The 20290-nt window shown below is 36.4% G+C and overlaps 1 protein-coding gene across 3 annotated transcripts in view; it reads left to right on the top strand.

The window, feature by feature from the left end:
* Nucleotides 1–20290, top strand: part of DYNC2H1 (dynein cytoplasmic 2 heavy chain 1) — a 388761-nt gene that overhangs the window by 94408 nt on the left and 274063 nt on the right. For all 3 annotated transcript variants that reach the window (XM_043481063.1, XM_043481062.1, XM_043481064.1), the window contains 7 exons: nucleotides 5271–5530; nucleotides 6793–7039; nucleotides 8320–8471; nucleotides 9731–9875; nucleotides 12210–12312; nucleotides 13138–13305; nucleotides 18244–18374. In XM_043481063.1, coding sequence (XP_043336998.1) covers nucleotides 5271–5530; nucleotides 6793–7039; nucleotides 8320–8471; nucleotides 9731–9875; nucleotides 12210–12312; nucleotides 13138–13305; nucleotides 18244–18374 — 1206 coding nt within the window. The remainder of the gene's footprint in view (nucleotides 1–5270; nucleotides 5531–6792; nucleotides 7040–8319; nucleotides 8472–9730; nucleotides 9876–12209; nucleotides 12313–13137; nucleotides 13306–18243; nucleotides 18375–20290) is intronic.

The following is a 20290-nucleotide window of genomic DNA, read 5'->3' as shown; positions in this document are numbered from 1 at the left end:
CCATAGCTTTGACTAGATGGACCTTTGTTGGCAAAGTAATGTTACTGCTTTTTAATGTGCTGTTTAGGCTGGCCATAGCTTTTCTTTCAAGGTTACAGCAAAAGCAGTTCTAAGAGGGAAGATTATGGCAATACAATCCTAACTCAAGAAACAAGAGAAACATTGAATAGACCGTCTAACCTTATGCCTAAAACAGCTGGAAAAAGGACAAAAACACCCCAAAATTAGCAGAAGGAAAGAAATCATAAAAATCACAGCAGAAATAAGTGAAAAGGAAATGAAAGAAACAGTAGTAAAGGTTAATAAAACTAGAAGTTGGTTCTTTGAGAGGATAAACAAAATTGACAAACCTTTAGCTAGACTCTCCAAGAAAAAAATAATTAAATCAACATAATTAGAAATGAAAAAGGAGAGGTTACAACAGACAATGCAGAAATACAAAGGAATATAAGAGACTATTATGAACAACTATATGGCAATAAAATGGATAAGCTGGAAGAAATGGATAGATTCTTAGAAAAGTTCAATTTTCCCAGACTGAACCAAGAAGAAATGGGAACTATGAGCAACCCAGTTACAAGCACTGAAATTGAAGCTGTGATCAAATATCTCTCAAAAGATAAAAGTCGAGGACCAAATGGCTTCACAGGTGAATTCTGTCAAACATTTAGAGAAGAGCTAATGCCTATTCTTATAAAATTCTTTCAAAAAATTGCAGAGGTAAGAGTACTTCTGAACTCATTCTATGAGGCCACCATTACCCTGACACCCAAACCAGGCAAAGACAACACAAAAAAAGAAAACTACAGGCCAGTATCACTGATGAACATAGATGCAAAAACCTTCTACAAAATTTTTGGAAACAGAATTCAACAACACATTAAAAAGCTTATACACCATGATCAAGTTGAGTTTATTTCAGAGATACAAGGATTCTTCGGTATACACAAATCAATCCACGTGATACACCATATTAACAAATTGAATGATAAAACCATATGATAATCTCAGTTCAGTTCAGTTCAGTTGCTCAGTCGTGTCCAGCTCTTTACGACCCATGGACTGCATGCAGCACGCCGGGCTTCCCTGTCCATCACCAACTCCCGGAGTTTACTCAAACTCATGTCCATTGAGTCGGTGATACCATCCAACCATCTCATCTTCTGTCATCCCCTCCTCCTCCTGCCTTCAGTCTTTCCCAGCATCAGGGTCTTTTCCAGCAAGTCAGTTCTTTGCATTGGGTGGCCAAAGTAATGGGAGTTTCAGCTTCAGCATCAGCCCTTACAGTGGATATTCAGGACTGATTTCCTTTTGGATGGACTGGCTGGATCTCCTTGCTGTCCAAGTGACTCTCAAGAGTCTTTTCCAACACCACAGTTCAAAAGCATCAATTCTTCAGCACTCAGCTTGCTTTTAGTCCAACTCTCATGTCCATAGTGACTACTGGAAAAACCATAGCTTTAACCAGACGGAACTTTGTTGGCAAAGTAATGTCTCTGCTTTATCATATGCTGTCTTGGTTGGTCATAACTTTTCTTCTAAGGAGTAAGCGTCTTTTAATTTCCTGGCTGCGGTCACCATCTGCAGTGATTTTGGAGCTCAAGAAAATAAAGTCTGTCACTGTTTCCATTGTTTCCCATCTATTTGCCATCAAGTGATGGGACTAAATGCCATGATCTTAATTTTCTGAATGTTGAGTTTTAAGCCAACTTTTTCACTCTCCTCTTTGACTTTCATCAAGAGGCTCTTTAGTTCTTTGCTTTCTGCCATAAGGGTGGTGTCATCTGCATATCTGAAGTTAATGATATTTTTCTAGGCAATCTTGATTCCAGCTTGTGCTTACTCTCAATAGATGCAGCAAAAACCTTTGACACGTATCAGTACCCATTTATGATTAAGACTCTTCCAAAAATGGGCATAGAATGAACCTACCTCAACATAGTAAAGACCATATATTATAAGACCACTGCAAACATTATTCTCAATGGTGAAAAACTGAAAGCATTTCCCCTAAGATCAGGAACAAGACAAAGTTGTCCATTTTCACCAATGTTATTCAACATAGTTTTGGAAGTCCTAGCTACAGCAATCAGAGAAGAAAAATAGAATGAATCCAGATCGGAAAAGAAGTAAAGCTATAACTGTTTGCAGATGACATGATACTATACATAGAAAGCCCTAAATATACTGTCAGAAAATGCTAGATCTAATCGGTGAATTTAGCAGAGTCACATGATACAAAATCTATACAGAAATCACTTGCATTCCTATATACTAACAATGAATAATCAGAAAGAGAAATTGAGGAATCAATCCCAGTCTCCATTTCAACAAAAAGAATAGAACATCTAGGAATTAACAACCAAGGAGGCAAAAGAATATATGTAGAAAATTACAAGACACTGATGAAAGAAATCAAAGATGATGACATAAGCAGATGGAGAGATATTGCATGTTCCTGTGTTAGAAGAATCAGTATTGTGAAAATGACTATACTACTGAATGCGATCTACAGTTTCAGTGTGATGCCTATGAAATTACTTATGGCATTTTTCACAGAACTAGAACAAAAATTTCACAATTCATGTGGAAACCCAGAAGACCCTGAATAGCCAAAGCAGTCTTGAGAAAGAAGAATGAAGCTGGAGGAATCAACCGTCATGACTTCAGATTATACTACAAAGCTACAGTCATCAAGACAGTATGGTAATGGCACAAAACAGAAATACAGACCAATGGAACAAGATAGAAAGCCCAGACATAAACCCATGCACCTATGGGTTCCTGATTTTTGACAAAGGAGACAAGAATATACAATGGGGCAAAGACACCCTCTTCAGTAAGTGGTGCTGGGAAAACTGGACAGCTACGTGCAAAAGAATGAAGTTAGAACACTTCTTAATACTGTGCACAAAGATAAACTCAAAAGGGATTAAAGACCTAAATGTCAGACCAGAGACTGTAAAACTGTTAGAGGAAATCATAGGCAGAACAGTCAACATAAATCAACACAAGATCCGCTATGACCCATCTCCTAGAGTAATGGAAATAAAAGCCAAAGTAAACAAGTGTGACCTGGTTAAACTTAAAAGCTTTGCACAGCAAAGGAAACTATAAGTAAGGTGAAAAGATAATCCTCAGAATGGGAGAAAATGATAGCAAATGAAACAACTGACAAAGGATTAATTTCCAAAATATACATACAACTGAATACCAGAGTAACAACCCATTGAAAAAGTGGGAAAAAGACCTAAACAGATATTTCTCCCAAGAAGACATACAGATGGCTACCAAACACATGAAAAGATGTTCAACATCACTCATTGTTAGAGAAATGCAAGTCAAAACTGCCATGAGATATCACCTCACACCAGTCAGAATGATCATCATCAAAAAATGTGCAAACAATAAACGCTGGATAGGGTATGGAGGAAAGGGAATCCTCTTGCACTGTTGGTGGGAATGTGAATTGATACAGCCACAATGGAAGACAGTATGGAGATTCCTTTAAAAACTAGGAATGAAAGCACCGTATCACCCAGCAGTCCCACTCCTAGGCATATACACTGAGGAAACCAAAATTGAAATAGACACATGTATCCGATTGTTCTTTGCAGCACTGTTTACAATAGCTAGAACATGGAAGCAACCTAGATGTTCATTGACAGATGATTGGATAAAGAAGTTGTAGTACATATACACAATGGAATATTACTCAGTCGTAAAAAGGAACACATTTGTGTCAGTTCTAGTGAGATGGATGAACCTAGAGCCTATTATACACTGTGAGGTAAGTCAGAAAAAGAAAGATAAATATCCTATACTAACGCATATATCCTGAAGATGGTACTGAAGAATGGTACTGAAAGATGGTACTGAAGAATTTATTTACAGGGCAACAGTGGAGAAACAGACATAGAGAATAGACTTATGGACATGGAGAGAGAGGAGGAGAGGGTGAGATGTATGGACAGAATAACATAGAAACTTACGTTACAGTATGTAAAATAGATAGCCAAGGGGAATTTGCTGTCTGGCTCAGGAAACTAAAACAGAGGCTCTGTATCAGCCTAGAGGGGGGGATAGGGAGGGAGACGGGAGGGAGGTTCAAAAGGGAGGGGATATATGTATACCTATGGCTGATTCATGTTGAGGTTTGACAGAAAACAAAATCCTGTAAAGCAATTATCCTTCAATTAAAAAATAAATAAAATTATGAAAGATTTTTTAATAGGCTAATGTTTGAACTATGTTTTTTGTTAGATATTTTTGTACCTTCTTAGCTATATGAATAAATATAGTTATTTTATTCATTTTAATCCTAAAGTAGCATATTTTTAATCATTTTTTTAACCAGAAGAGTTTTCCAGTTATAAATGCTTAGATGGAGCAATCATCATAGATCTTTTCTTTACTTAGGGCAAAAGTCATTTCAGCTACATTGTTTATAAAGTCAAATTCTACATATTAAGGAATTTCTTCCTTTTGACCTCCATTGAAATAATTGAACACATTCATTTGGGTTGGTTCCAACATTATGTTTCAGCATTTTTGTCATTTTGTTTCATTGATACCACCCTTTATTACTTTCTCTGTTGTGTTTTTCTTTCTGTAGCCCATCTGTTGCCTCTGTTGCCAGATGCTTCTCATTGTTACCGCTCAGTGTCTTATTGTACAGAATAAAAGTCACTAAAGGTGTTGAGTGGCATTAGGGTTAACTCTCTACTATGTGTCTGTATAGATGGCAGTTTTTGAAAGAGGAACAGGTTGAGAGCAGTGGTGGTGACCATGCAATGGACAGTTAAACTGGAAACGACGGGTCTCGGAGTCCTACATTGTGTTATTTGTAATTCAGTTTTCATAAGAACTCAATTGGAAGTTGAATATGTTTATACACTATATGTGTGGACTAAATGAATTTTATTATTTGCTTGAATGATCATTTAGAGAATAATATGTGAGATAAAATGTTACTATAATTATTAAGGATATTTAGTAAGTTTAGTGCATGTGACGGAGAAGGAAATGGCAACCCACTCCAGTATTCTTGCCTGGAGAATCCCAGGGACGGGGGAGCCTGGTGGGCTGCTGTCTTTGGGGTCGCACAGAGTTGAACACGACTGAAGTGACTTAGCAGCAGCAGCGGCAGTGCATGTGAACTTTTTTAAGAAGTAAGATGATTCTCTTTGGAGCATTTACTTTAAAGAATTAAAATTTCACATTTTCTCTTTGGAGTATATGAAAGTCTTTCATAACTTTTTCTTCTTAAGGTTTTTAACTGGGCACGAGAATCTCCTCCAGATCCTCACAAACCACTGGACACGTACTATGACTCAAGTAGGGGACGGTTGGCGTCTTATGTGCTGAAGAAGCCAGAAAACTTGACTGCTGATGATTTCAGCAATAGCCAAACTCTTCCAGTCATTCAGACTCCTGACATGCAGCGAGGTCTAGACTATTTCAAACCGTGGTTAAGTCCTGATACTAAGCAGCCATTTATTCTTGTTGGACCAGAAGGATGTGGCAAAGGGTAAGAGCAGAAAAATAATAATAGATGCCTGTAATGGATTTATGCATCTCTCCTGTTCTAAAATAATTTAACAGATTTTGTTATGTGTTTTTGGTTAACATGGCAGGTACATTTTCATGAAGGCCTCTTTATTGTCATTATTTGTAAAAATAATATTACTATAGAGAAAAATATGTCCTTTATTTCCCTGTCAAAGTTACATGTTTTCTGATGGAATCAGAGAAATCTGAGAAGATACCCTTAAAAAAATCTGTGCATACAATCACAACAAAATGAATAGTGCATGTGAACCTTTTTTTTGGATGGCATCACCGACTCACAGGATATGAGTTTGAGTAAACTCATATCCAGGAGTTGGTGATGGGTAGGGAAGCCTGGTGTGCTGCAGTCCGTGAGGTCGCAAAGAGTCAGACACGACTGAGTGACTGAACTCAACTGACCTGAACTGAGCATTTTTTTAGAAGTAAGATGATTCTCTTTGGAGCATTTACTTCAAAGAATTAAAATTTCACATAGAGTATATGAAAATCTATCACAATTTTTTGTATACTTTTTATGTATACATAAATAGTTTTTATGTATAGTTTTATGTATTATGTATGCATAAATAGTTTTATGTATACCTTTTCAAACTAAATTATTTTTTGTGAACCTTGATTTTTTTTTTCTGAGTCTCAAGAATGCCTTAAAATACGAATTAATTAATTTATTTTTTTCCAGTCTAAAACTTAGAAATCTAGTTTAGTAGCTATGGATAGTTGTAGAAATCATATCTATTGTTACTACTTTTTCCTTAAACAACATTGTAATAATTTAGTAATGGAATATTTAAAATTAGAAATCTTGGGGTCTTCCCTGGTAGCTTAGTGGTAAAGAATCCATCTGCCAGTGCTGGAGACATAGGTGCAATCCCTGGTCCAGGAAGATTCCACATGCCGCAGAGCAACTAAGGCTCTGTGCCACAACTATTGAACCTGTGCTCTGGAGCTTGGGAACCACAGCTTCTAAGCCCCTGCGCTGCAGCTGCTGAAGCCTGTGCGTCCTAGAGTCTGTGCTCAACCTCGAGAAGCCCCCACAGAGAGAAGCCCGCAAACCGCAACTAGGGTGGTCCCTGCTTGCTGCAACTAGAGAAAAGGATGTGCAGCAGTGAAGACCCAGCACAGCCGAAAATAAATATGTAATGAATAATAGAAGTTGTATTTTGGATATGAAGAGTATTTCTTTGGTTGCATGCATGAAGTCAAGTGTTTTGTCTTTGACAGGATGCTGCTCAGGTATGCATTTTCCCGACTCCGGTCTACTCACATCGCCACGGTTCACTGTAGCACACAGACCACTTCCCAGCACCTCCTGCAGAAACTGAGCCAGACCTGCATGGTCATCAGCACGAACACTGGCCGAGTGTACAGACCCAAAGACTGCGAGAGGCTCGTTCTCTACCTGAAAGACATCAACCTGCCCAAGCTGGACAAGTGGGGCACCAGCACTCTGATAGCTTTCCTGCAGCAGGTGGGGATTAGCACTTGAAGTGTTTTGATATAATTGGAGACAACTTAATTTCATTAACTGTTCTTGTAGATAGAAAATCTGCTTCCCTCCTTAGGACCATTGTGGAAATCAAATGGAAATTAAACTCCTGAAGCAGCACCTTATTCCTGTCCTGGGGCTACTTTCTTTGATCTTCCTACAGCTAGAAATTAGTATTACATATAGATGCTATTTTATTTTATTTTATTTTATTTTTTTTAATTTTAAAAAAAATTTTTTTTTAATTTTTTATTAGTTGGAGGCTAATTACTTCACAACATTTCAGTGGGTTTTGTCATACATTGACATGAATCAGCCATAGATTTACACGTATTCCCCATCCCGATTCCCCCTCCCACCTCCCTCTCCACCCGAATGAAATTGCCTTTACCCTACTGTTTACCTGCCCTTCCCTCCTGAAAACAGAAGCTGCAGATGGTGTTAGAGTTGCGCAAGTTTTGGCTTCATTCTTCTACATACACACTCTTCCAAAAACAGTTATATTAATATATTTCCTCAGTCATGCCTCAGTCATTGTGGAAGGTTTACTTTATGTGATTTATATCACATTGGGAACTCTAAATTCTAAATTTGGGCTTGGTAATCAGGTTCACATTTTGCTTTTCTATGTAACTGCTGAATATTTTAAAACATGTACAGAAAAAACCCAAACTGTTGTCCTTATATTTTTCCCGATTTTTCACTTTTTTTTTTTGATAATTGCAAGTAAATTTATATTAATAGTACGATCTGGACTTTAATATTTACTTTGAAAAGCATTTTAAAAATGAGCATAGTTCACCTAACATTAACTGAACAGTCGTTTTTAAATTAAAAAAGAAATTTATTGGCTCCTACTTGATTTACATGCTGTGTTAGTTTTTGCTGTGCATTAGTGAATCTGTTATAGAATATATTTTCTCTTTTTTATATCCTTTTCCCATACAGGTCATTAAAGAGTACTGAGAAGACTTTCTGGTACTAGGCAGTAGATCCTTACTTGTTATCTACTTTGTATGTATATAGTGTGTATATGTCAATTCCAACCTCCAGTTTGTCCTACCACTTTGCCAGTAGCCATAAATTTGTTTGTGACATTGAATACAGAATCTTGAACCGTATTATTTTTAATGAAATAAGGAATTAAAGTATATTTCAGTCAAATTTTTGAGTTAGAGGATGATTTCATTTGGAAACAATTGTTTTACACAAATATTATAAAATCTTAAGCATAAAACATTTAAACATTTATTTTTAAATAGGTACTGACATATCAAGGATTTTATGATGAAAATTTGGAATGGGTTGGTTTAGAAAATATTCAAATTGTGGCTTCTATGTCAGCTGGAGGAAGACTGGGAAGACATCAGCTTACTACCAGATTTACTTCTATTGTTCGTCTTTGTGCTATAGAGTATGTATCATTGTATTAAAATTTTGTTTTTGATGTGGAGAGACATCTTATGTATTGCATTTTATGAAAAATTAATGATATTACTTCAAAATATAGAATATAAAAATAGTCCAACTTAAGTTCTGATATTATTTTTTTCCTACCCTTCCTAAACTGTAAGCAGTAATTTAGGGTGACGAAGGCTTTAATTGATGCTTCTTATGTAATAGAAATAAACAGAACTACTTTGTATTGTCTCTAAATGTCAGTGTCAGGAATCTGAATGGTGAGTTTTAGGCTTAACTGTTTTATGGGTTATATAAAGCAAAAATACAATCAAATTTTATGAAGATAACTAAAAAGAGAATTTATATCTGAACAAGGTAGAGTTAGAACATTTAGTGTCCTATAATGTTAACCCTGATTTAGTAACTAAACAACAACAACAACAGATATTAATCCTGTTATACCCATCCATCTCCATGGTCCATGATTGTTACATGAACTGGAATTTTATGACGTTGTATCCTTGGTTATATTTTGCTTTACAAAACTTTTTTTTTTTAAATAACTTTACTGAGGTATAACTTACATGCCATAACACTTATCCATATATTCTAGTAACCACAGTACTGTTTTAGGCTTTTTTTTTTTTTGACCACAGCACATGACAAGTGGGATCTTATTTCCTGCCCAGGGATTGAACCTGAGCCCCTGTGCAGTCAAAGTATGGAGTCTTAACCACTGGACCACCAGCGAAGTCCTCCAAATCTTGTTTTTTATGCTGTCGTGCTAAACTGCTCCCATCCATTAACATTCTTCCTTTAGACATGTTACAGCCTCTGCTTAAGCTGTATTGAAATAGATTTTGGTTTGGGAGGAAAGGTTGATTTTATTTGATGTTTTCTACTTCCGTAGTTCTAAGGTGGATTACTGTTCTTTGTATAGACTATACTTAATTGAAAATGATTTTTCTTAAGCAAACTTTTCCTCTGGCCCTTTCCAACAATCGGTGGTCTTTTAAACAATTATGTTTTTAAGTAATTTTGTTAGAATCCTCTATTAGAATACTTAGTATTTGACAACAGATAATTAGGGATCTGATTGAGTTGAAGTAAGAATAAGGACCATGAGCCTGACTTAAGCCCTTGAGTAAACCATGGAGATATCTAGGCCTCACAGTTTGAAAACCACACAGTTTGGAAACCACTTCTATACCTTAACATTAAAATAATAATTTAGAATATTTATTTCAACTTCTTGTATGCTTTTTTTTTTAGTTACCCAGAAAGAGAGCAATTACAGACAATATATGGAGCATATTTGGAACCAGTTCTACATAAAAATCTGAAGAATCATTCTATTTGGGGTTCTTCTTCAAAAATTTATCTCTTAGCAGGATCTATGGTACAAGTGTATGAACAGGTATATATTCACTTATATTGTAGTTTTCATGTCTATTAGCATCACTTCCAAAGGGCTGCCTTTAATCCTAATCTGTGTCGATGCTCAGGCTTTATTTTCCTGTCATTTATACTTTTCTCCTAGAGAGTAACTCTTGAGGATAGATGTCTGTGTGCACCTCGTTCACTGTTATATCTTCTGGCACAGCTTCTGATAGACACCCAACAAATATTGAAAAAACAAATCAGTGTGTAATTGGTTATTCTGCTTTGAGCTCAAATTTAGCATATTTACAATGGAGTTTGTTTTCTTTCCAAAACTAGATCTTTCTCCTGACTTCTACCAGTTTCTGTCTTCCGGGATTCAAACCTGAGAGTAATTTTTGATGTTTATTTTTTTATTTTTAAAAATTTTTGATGTTTATTTCTTCCCTTCTGTCTGTGAGGAAATGTTTAAAATACTCTGATAAAGTAGGATGATACATGAAAGTAGGCATTGAGGATGTAGAAGATATTTATTGAGTACCTTCTCTTTCCAGTGCTGGTCCTGAGGATACAAAGATAACTGAGTCACTATTCCTTGAGAGTGCACACACTAATTTGGGGCCTGATCGTATAAGTAAACTATTAATGTGGTGTAGGAAGTATGTCAGGGGCTTCTCAGGTGGTACAGTGGTAAAGAATCCACCTGCCAATGCAGGGGACAAAAGAGACGTGAGTTCAATCCTTGCATTGGGAAGATTCCCTGCAGTGGGAAAGGGCAACCCACTCCAGTATTCTTGCCTGAAATTCACAAAGTGACCTAAGATGAAAGAGGGTCTTCCTGGGTAAAGGGAATAGCATGAGAAAGTTATGGAAGTTTGTGGAAGATGCTTTTTATAGTATTAGAGTAGAAGTGCGTGAGTGCTCCATTGCTTCATTCATGTCTGACTCTTTGCGATCCTGTGGAGTGTAGCCCACCGGGCTTCTCTGTCCATGAAATTCTCCAGGCAAGAATAATGGAGTGGATTGCCCTGCCCTCCTCTGGGGGATCTTCCTCACCCAAGAATTGAACCTGCATCTCTTATATCTCCTGAATTGGCAGGCAGGTTCTTTACCACTAGCACCACATAGAAAGCCCAGAGTAGGAATGAGGAAAGAAAAAACCATGTTGTTCTAGATTAATTCATGTGTTAGGTGATCAAGGCCAGAGTAAGAGCAGTGGCTCCACCTGTAGGGAGGAGGGTGCAGACTGTACACACGTTGCTGATTTATGAGTTGTGGCACTTTGATTTGTTCAAGTTCAATGACCTCTTGAACATAAGATAGCTCTGTCGGTCCTGCTGTATAAAGTGGGTTTGTCTTACACTCATGAGCACCTTGGAATTATAGCACCCATTTTACACTTAGGTTGGCCTTCCTTTGGCATCTGGTCCCGGCACTTTATGGCAAATAGATGGGGAAAAAATAGAAACAGTGACAGACTTTATTTTCTTGGGCTCCAAGATCACTGCCTGTGGTGACTGCAACCATGAAATTAAAAGACACTTGCCGCTTGGAAGAAAAGCCATGAAAAACCTAGACAGCATATTAAAAAGCAGAGATGTCACTTTGCTGAAAAAAGGTGCATATAGTCAAAGCTGTGGCTTTTCCAGTAGTCATGTATGGATGTGAGAATTGGACTATAAAGAAAGCTGAGTGCTGAAGAATTAATGCTTTTGAACTGTGGTGTTGGAGAAGACTCTTGAGAGTCCCTTGGACTGCAAGGAGATCCAACCAGTCCATCCTAAAGGAAATCAGTCCTGAATATTCATTGGAAGGACTGATGCCGAAGCTGAAACTCCAATACTTTGGCCACCTGATGCAAATAACTGACTCACTGGAAAAGACCCCAATGCTGGGAAAGATTGAGGGCAGGAGGAGAACAGGTTGACAGAGGATGAGATGGTTGGATGGCATCATTGACTTGATGGGCATGTGTTTGAGTAAGCTCTGGGAGTTGGTGATGGACTGGGAAGCCTGGCGTTCTGCATTCCTTGGGGTCACAAAGAGTCGGACACGACTGAGTGACTGAACTAGTTGAACTAGCTTTCCTTGAATTCCTTTCTTTAGGAGGACTTTTTAACTTTTTATTTTGTTTTCTTGCATGGACAACCTTTTATCATCTTATTGAAGTTTATGAACAACCTATCTTAGATGATGTTTTTTAAGTGCATAAAATATAGTATACAAGATAACTGAGGAAATCAGTAATGTTGAAGTACGGTTCCACTCACTGGTAGGAACTGACATTCCTGTAAATTTAAAGGGACTGAAAAATTTACATCATGATTATAAATTTAGAAGAATAGGGCAAATCATTTGCCTTTTTTTTCAGGTGCGGGCCAAATTTACAGTTGATGATTATAGTCATTATTTCTTTACTCCTTGCATCCTTACCCAATGGGTTCTTGGCTTATTCAGATATGATTTAGAAGGAGGTAAGTTTTGCTTTTATGATTTCAAATCACTTATCTTTCTTTAGAATGTCATAGTGTGTCTCTCTGTGTGTATTTATGCTGTGTATTATATTTTAATAGATAAATGAATATTGTAATGATAGTATTTTAAAAATTATAATTGAAATGATAATATTAAATTTAAATATGATATGACAATTGTAATATTTTAGTACACTTCCTTTTCTAAACTGTGATTGTCACTATTAAAACTTGATTTGAGAAAAAATGTAATCATTATCTTTATAGCCAAAACAAGTTTTATTTATTTTTTCAGTGGGTTTTGTCATACATTGACATGAATCAGCAATAGATTTACACGTATTCCCCATCCCGATCCCCCCTCCCACCTCCCTCTCCACCCGATTCCTCTGGGTCTTCCCAGTGCACCAGGCCCGAGCACTTGTCTCATGCATCCCACCTGGGCTGGTGACCTGTTTCACCATAGATAATATACATGCTGTTCTTTCGCAACATCCCACCCTCACCTTCTCCCACAGAGTTCAAAAGTCTGTTCTGTACTTCTGTGTCTCTTTTTCTGTTTTAATATGCTCTTAGGGATTGATATTTTTATTAAACTACTAGAGATAATAGTGTTTAACATATCCTTTAAATAATCAAAAAAGTTTATCTGCTCATTCACAAAATGAATTTTAACTCTTTCCCCCTTTTTTTTCTATTTATCCGATGCCAAAATTATGGTATGTAGATTCTCATTCTCTAATTCTTTATAACATTATGTTGAAATAGCCCATTTTAAAATCATTTGAATTTTACTATAATTAAAGAAAATTTTGTCTCTTTTAGGATCCTCAAACCATCCTCTAGATTACGTATTAGAAATTGTAGCATATGAAGCGCGGCGCTTATTTCGTGACAAAATTGTTGGTGCAAAGGAGCTTCATTTATTTGACAGCATTTTAACTTCAGTGTTTCAAGGAGATTGGGGCTCAGATGTACTAGATAATATGGCAGGTAATATAGTTACAGAGTTTTTGTAAATATGTAAATGTTATGAGAACTTTCAAATTATTTTTCTTTCTGATAGTATGATTTCATATGTCTAAACAAATCAAAACTTTGGATAATTTATATAGGTATTATTGAATCACTTTACTGTGGAGTATAAATTAATACAACATTGTAAATCAACTATACTTCAGTAAAAAATTAAAATGAAAAGCCCTAAAACATTGGATAATTTTAATGTTTTAACCATAAGAAGTTGCTTTGTCTTTTTTGCTAGATTTCAGTAGTTATTTTCCAAACAAAATAATGATGGTAATTTTTTTCTTGGAAACAGTTGTTCAGACTGCAGTGTTTTATATTTGCAATTCAAAATTGTATTTCCTGAAGGACTTTCACTAGAAAAATAACCATATATGTGTGATACTTAAAAGGTCACAGTGAAGATCCATATTTAATTATAATGAACTTTCATTTGAGAATAATGGCAATTCTCATTCCTGTCTCTGCTGTTAGTGTTATTAGCACAGAATGTGTCCCCCATTAGCACTTTACCCACTGTTATGATAAACAAAGCATAGCACCAAAGGAGCTGTGTTACATTTGCAACTGTTACTGCTTAATGACCAATTTGTATTATGAAAATGCTGTGGGAGTGATGCAGGTAATAGGAAAATCAACATGGTGGAAAGGACTTTGACAGAAGAAGACTATCATTTGAATCTATTCTGTAATAAAACTGCTTTTAAGCTACAAAATGAGTTTCTGTTGTATTAGAGTGTAAAGCTAGGCTTCAAAAATATTACATATGGTACATTACATTGTATCTTTTTGCATTTGATATTGGTTCCAGGGTCATAATGACATAAGCGAAGAGGACTCTTAAAGAAGAAAAGGATGTTAAGATTGATAGAAGGAATTTTCTAGGTGCTGCTTGAGTTTTAGAATCAGGAAATAAGACAGTATGAAATGCTAAGAGAAGCCTGATAATAGTTCAAAGTTTATTTGATTTTGAGTGAGGTTTTATGTTACTGTGTCCTGTAGCTTTCACGGCTTAGCATGGAAAACTGTTCTCAAATACTACCACTTTTCTCAATCAAAAAACTGAGTTAATAATGTCTCTTTCTGAGAAGAAGATGATATATCTTTTGGACATTAGATAGTATTAGTGTGTTTTCTGATTTCTCTAGAGTTTGTATCTTTTAGAGTCTCATGTAGGACTCAATACATAATGTCTTTTCTTAGTATTTTACTTTTAAATGAAGGATTGTATTTTTTTAAAAAACAGACTTGTTGATATCTGTTAGATCTCGGAAAATAGAATTTGCACATAGTAGAATATTAATTTATTAAGAGAAATTTAATTTTAGATACTTAAAAATAAACTAGATACATTCTGAATATACTTGGGATGAAAGAAAGTGAAAGTGAAGTCGCTCAGTCGTGTCTGACTATGCGACCCCATGGACTGTAGCCCGCCAGGTTCCTCCGTCCATGGGATTTTCCAGGCAAGAGTACTGGAGTGGGTTACCACTTCCTTCTCCAGAGGATCTTCCCGACCCAGGGATTGAACCTGGCTCTCCCTCATTGTAGGCAGACGCTTTACTGTCTGAGCCACCAGGGAAGCCCAATATTTGGGATAAATGCTGGAATTTAGGGGTATAGAAGATGAGAGACTAATTCCTTTTTTGAGGAAGTTACTTTGAAATTTTTAAAAATAATTTTTTTTTAAAATTTTGAGATAATTGTGGATACACATACAGTTATAAGAACTAATAGAGAGAGAGAGAACGTGAACCTTGTACTTGTTTTCCTCCAGTGGTAACATCTGTCCCCTGGAAACCACACATCTTTTCTGAATTTAATTTTGCCATTTCAAGTATCTTACTTTTCATTCAGGATAATTCTCTGGAGGTATATGCAGATTCTCACGTGTTTCAGTGGTTTATTCCTTTTTATTGCTGAGTAGATATTTTGAAATGCTACCATTTCTTTCACTGTTTACTTGTTGAAGGGCATCTGAATTGTTTTTGGTGTTTGGCTCTTAGGAGGAAAGCTGCTATAGCCATTTATGTACAGGTTTTCTGTGGACTCTTTTGTTTCTCTGAGATAAATGCTCAGGAATGCAGTTGCAGTGTTGAATGGTACTTGTGTGCTTAATTAAAAATTTACAAAAGTGCCACACTGTTTTCTAGAGTAGCTGTATTTCATTCTGTATTCCCATCAGCAATATATGAGTGGTCCAGTTGCTCCACATCCTCGCCATCATTGGGTGTCAGCACGGGTTTATTTTGGCCATTCTGATAAATGTGTATTGATGTGTCATGGTGGTTTTCTTTTGTATCTTGAAAATGAAGTCGTTCAATGAGGCTGAGCATCAATTGCCTTCTGTATGTCCTCTTCAGTGAAATGTCTCAGTGTCTTTTGACAACATTCTAATTGGATTTTTTAAATTTTGAGTTTTTAGAGTTCATTATATATTTTAGCTACTATTCTTTTATCAAATATGTTATTAGCAAATATATTCTCCCACTCTGTAGCTTGTATTTTCATCTTCTTAATAGAGTCTTTTATAGATAAAAAAGTTTTAATTTTATGAGGCTCAATTTGTTTTTCAAAGTTTTTTTGCTGTCAAGCTTAAGAACTAGGTGTAGTCCTAAATTTTGAAGATTTTCCCCTACTGTTTTTCCCTAAGTAGTTTATAGTTTTATATTTTAAATCAGTGATCCAGTTTGAGTGAATTTCCCTGTAAGGAGTGAGACTTGGGTCAGAATTCACTTCTTTGCCTGTGGTTGTCCACTTGTTCTAGCACTGTTTGTTGAGTAGGTTACCTTTCTGCCTTGAATTGCTTTTGCATATTTTTCAAAAATTAGTTGTGTAAGCCTGCTCCTGGGTTCTCAGTTCTGTTCCATGACGTATGTCAGCCCTTCTGCCAGTAAGAGAGTTTTGATTGCTGTAGCTTAGTGTCTTAAAATCCAGTTGACTATTTCCTTATTTATTCTTCCTTTCTCAGAATCATTCTAGGTATTTCAGTTCCCTTGCCTTTCTATATAAATTTTAGATTAATCTTGTCTGTGTATACAGTGTTGCGGATTGTGGTAGGAATTGAATTAGTTCTGTATATTGGTTTCAGGAAAAATTGACCTCTTTATTATGTTGATTTTTCTAATCCATGGACTAATATATTTATTCATTTATTTACTCTGCTTTCTTTCATTAGTGTTGTATAATTTTCAGCATATGTCTTATAACATATTTGTTAGATTAACACCTAAGATTTTAATTTTTTTTGAGCAGATTGCAAAAAACCAAGTTGTATCTTGAACTTCCCTTGTAACTCAGTCAATAAAGCATCTGCCTGCAATTCAGAGACCCAGGTTTTATTCCTGGGTCAGGAAGATCCCCTGGAGAAGGAAATGGCAACCCACTCCAGTATTCTGGCCTGGAGAATCTGATGGACAGAGGAGCCTGGCGGGCTACAGTCCACGGGGTCACAGAGTTGGACACGACTAAGCGATTCAGCTGTACACAAGCTGTGTCTTAAAGAATGACTGTGTTTAGTGAAGAAGAGAGGAAGGGCATTCTAGACAAAGGAAAAAATATGCAAAGAGCCAAAGGTTTGAGAAAACTAGAGTATGTAGTGGGATACAGAGAAAGATAAGAGATTCAAGCAGTTGGTGAAGCCAAATTGTAGCCAAATTGCCTTGATGAGGAAAATTTTTTAAGGCAGTGGGAAGCCTTATATGATATCGGAGTGCAGTGGCACTATCAGATTTTGTTTTGTATTTGTGACTCTAGTAGTGGTGAGGATACATTTGATGGGGCAGAGGCTTGTAGCAGGGATATGAGTTAGGAGCATGCTCTTATAGTTGAGAAATGATGAGATATGAAGATAATTAGTTGTTTTTTTACATGTGTTTGAATGTTTCTCAAGTGTCTTTTGGGAGTCTACATAAAGTTTATCCTTTCTATGAGGGGAGAAATTAGGTTTGTTTTATTCATTACTCATTTCCGACAAAGTACAGTGTTTAAATACACGTCTGTGATAGGTATGTGTTTAATGAATGAATGCACGAGTTATATGTCTGTTAAGCAATTGGAAATATGGGCCTAGACTAGAGCTGGGAGACCTGCCTATAGATCATGAATCAGATTTTGATATACATTTAGATAGTTGATAATTTAACATACAGAATAAGATTAAATAATTCCAAGGGAGTATTTATTATAGAATTAAAGCATAACAGGCTGACTTTGGATCCCAATGAAAATAAAAAATATGAGTGATAAGTGGACAGCTGAAAAGGAATAGTGGTAGTGACTTGATGAGCCCAGTATAGATTCAAGGGAAAAAGCTCCGTTAAGGAGATGCACACAAGTCATGTTAGGGTAATGACTGTAAAGAAGATTTGGATTTGGCACTTATGGCAGTATTGTTGTTCCCAAGTAAGAGTTTAGATAGTGCTTTTGCTAAGCAGAAAATGTGAGAAATGTGATGGAGAAAGAAAGGAGAACGTGAGTCTAGGGAAGGGAGGGCTGTTTCTGAGTGCACTATATGACAAGAAGACTGATGGAACAGTCTCCCAGAGGAATTGGGAGGGGAAAGTTTCAATAGAATGGGGAACAGATTTTCCTTGTACGGTAACAGGAACGCTGTGATAGATAAATTTAAGGACAGTTTTGGTGTTTCTATTTTATAATTACAATTTGATTAATTTTTATTTTAAAAGATAGGGATCTTAATATTATTTATAAACCTGTGTTTTTTTCAACAATAATTATGAGATTGTTTTATTTGCCATTTTGAAGTAATTAGTCTTTGCCTTTTTGGGGATGTTCTTATTTGGACTAATAAAGTTAAAAATGGTTTAGTGTGAAATATATTTACTGATACTACTCCCATTAGAAATAACACATATGAAGAAAAAATATCTTTCATTTCTACAGATAATTTCTATGTTACATGGGGAGCCCGACATAATTCAGGAACAAGGTCAGTCCCAGGACAACCTTTGCCTCCCCATGGAAAACCACTTGGAAAACTAAATTCTTCAGATCTTAAGGATGTTATTAAAAAGGTATGATATGAATCATGAATTTGAATTGGGATTTGATTATGATTAAAGGCATTTTCAAAATATTTGTTGCAGGCTTTCTGAGGGCATAAAGTGAAAGATGATAGAATAGAAGAAACTGGTCTGTGTCTTACAGAAGTTAGCCCAGTGTGTCAGATCTAACCAGAAGCACATGTACTTACACAGATAAGTCTAAAATTGCCGAGATTCATGCTGGGAAAAGGTATCTGAGGTTGGAACTATTAGAAGACTTAATATTAATTGGGAAATACCACTGTTATAATATTAGCAGTTAATGTAATATTAACTGCTCATCCTAGAGCAGTGGTCTTAGCCTTTAGTGAGCATTAGAATCACTTTGAGAACAGGAAAATATAGATGATTGGGTCCCATTGTGAAAAGTCTGATTCAATAGGTGCTAGTCTGAGCTTAAAAAAATCAGAAAAGAATCCAAATTTTGATGGGCTCCCAAATGACGTGGATGCTGCTGTTTCAGTGAAGCTTTTAACAGCACCGTCCTGCAGCATGGGTTTTTTGTTTTTTTTTTATATTAATTATAATAAGCAACCATGTTGTATATGATTGCTTCAAATATTAATATTTATATGGAAGTTAGTATGGATTTTATACCAAGAAAAGTTTTTCATGGTCTGGTAAACTGATTTATTTGACTGGAATGGATATTGCAAAGTTTGGGAATATGCAGATGTTGTTAAATATGTGAAAGCTGTCCTCTCTCTCTACCTTCCCTCTATCAGTGGCTCCTGGCAGGGCATACTACCTCTTTATAGGCTTTTGATTTGTATCTGAGCAGTACATAAAAACGAGGGTTCACAAAATATTTTCATTTTGGCACTGCGTTTTGAGAGTTTGGAAATTGTTTTATACTCTGTGCACTCATGTGTTGTTGTTATGTTGTTTAGTTGCTCAGTCGTGTCCGAATCTTTGCATCCCTATGGACTGCAGCACACCAGGCTGTGCTTCACCATCTCTCCCGCGGCTTACTCAAACTCGTGTCCATTGAGTCGGTGATGCCATCCAACCATCTCATCCTCTATTGTCCCATTCTCCTCTGGCCTTCGATCTTTCCCAGCATCAGGGTCTTTTCTAATAAGTCGGCTCTTCACATCAGGTGATGAAAGTATTGAAGCTTCAGCTTCAACATCAGTCCTTCCAATGACTATTCAGGACCGATTTCCTTTAGGATGGACTGGTTGGATCTCCTTGCAGTCCAAGGGACTCTCAAGAGTCTTTCCAACACCACAGTTCAAAAGCATCAGTTCCTTGTGCTTAGCTTTCTTTGTTGCCCAAATCTCTCATTTGTACATGACTACTGGAAAAACCATAGCTTTGACTATATGGACCTTTGTTGACAAAGTAATGTCTTTGCTTTTTGATATGCTGCTGGGTATGTCATAGCTTTTCTTCCAAGCAGCAAGTGTCTTTTAATTTCATGGCTACAGTCACCATCTGTAGTTAGTCTGGAGCCCAGGAAAATAGTCTCTCACTGTTTCCCCATCTATTTGCAATGAAGTGATGGGACCAGATGCCATGATCTTAGCTTTTCAAAGGTTGAATTTTAAGCCAGCTTTTTCACTCTTCTCTTTTACCTTCATCAAGAGGCTCTTCCTCTTTGCTTTCTGCCATTAGGGTGGTGTCATCTTCATATCTGAGGTTATTGATATTTCTCACAGCAGTCTTGATTCCAGCTTTTGCTTCATCCAGCTCCACATTTTACATGATGTACTCTGCATACAAGTTTAATAAGCTGGGTGACAATATACAGCCTTGATGTACTCTTTTCCCAATTGGAACCAGTCTGTTGTTCCATGTCCAGTTCTAACTGTTGCTTCTTGACCTGCATACAGGTTTCTTAGGAGGCAGGTGAGGAGATCTGGTATTCCTACCTCTTGAAGAAA

The sequence above is a fragment of the Cervus canadensis genome, chromosome 11 (genome assembly GCF_019320065.1).
Source record: "Cervus canadensis isolate Bull #8, Minnesota chromosome 11, ASM1932006v1, whole genome shotgun sequence".
Lineage (NCBI taxonomy): Eukaryota > Metazoa > Chordata > Mammalia > Artiodactyla > Cervidae > Cervus > Cervus canadensis.
This window is presented reverse-complemented; position numbering and strand designations above follow the sequence as displayed.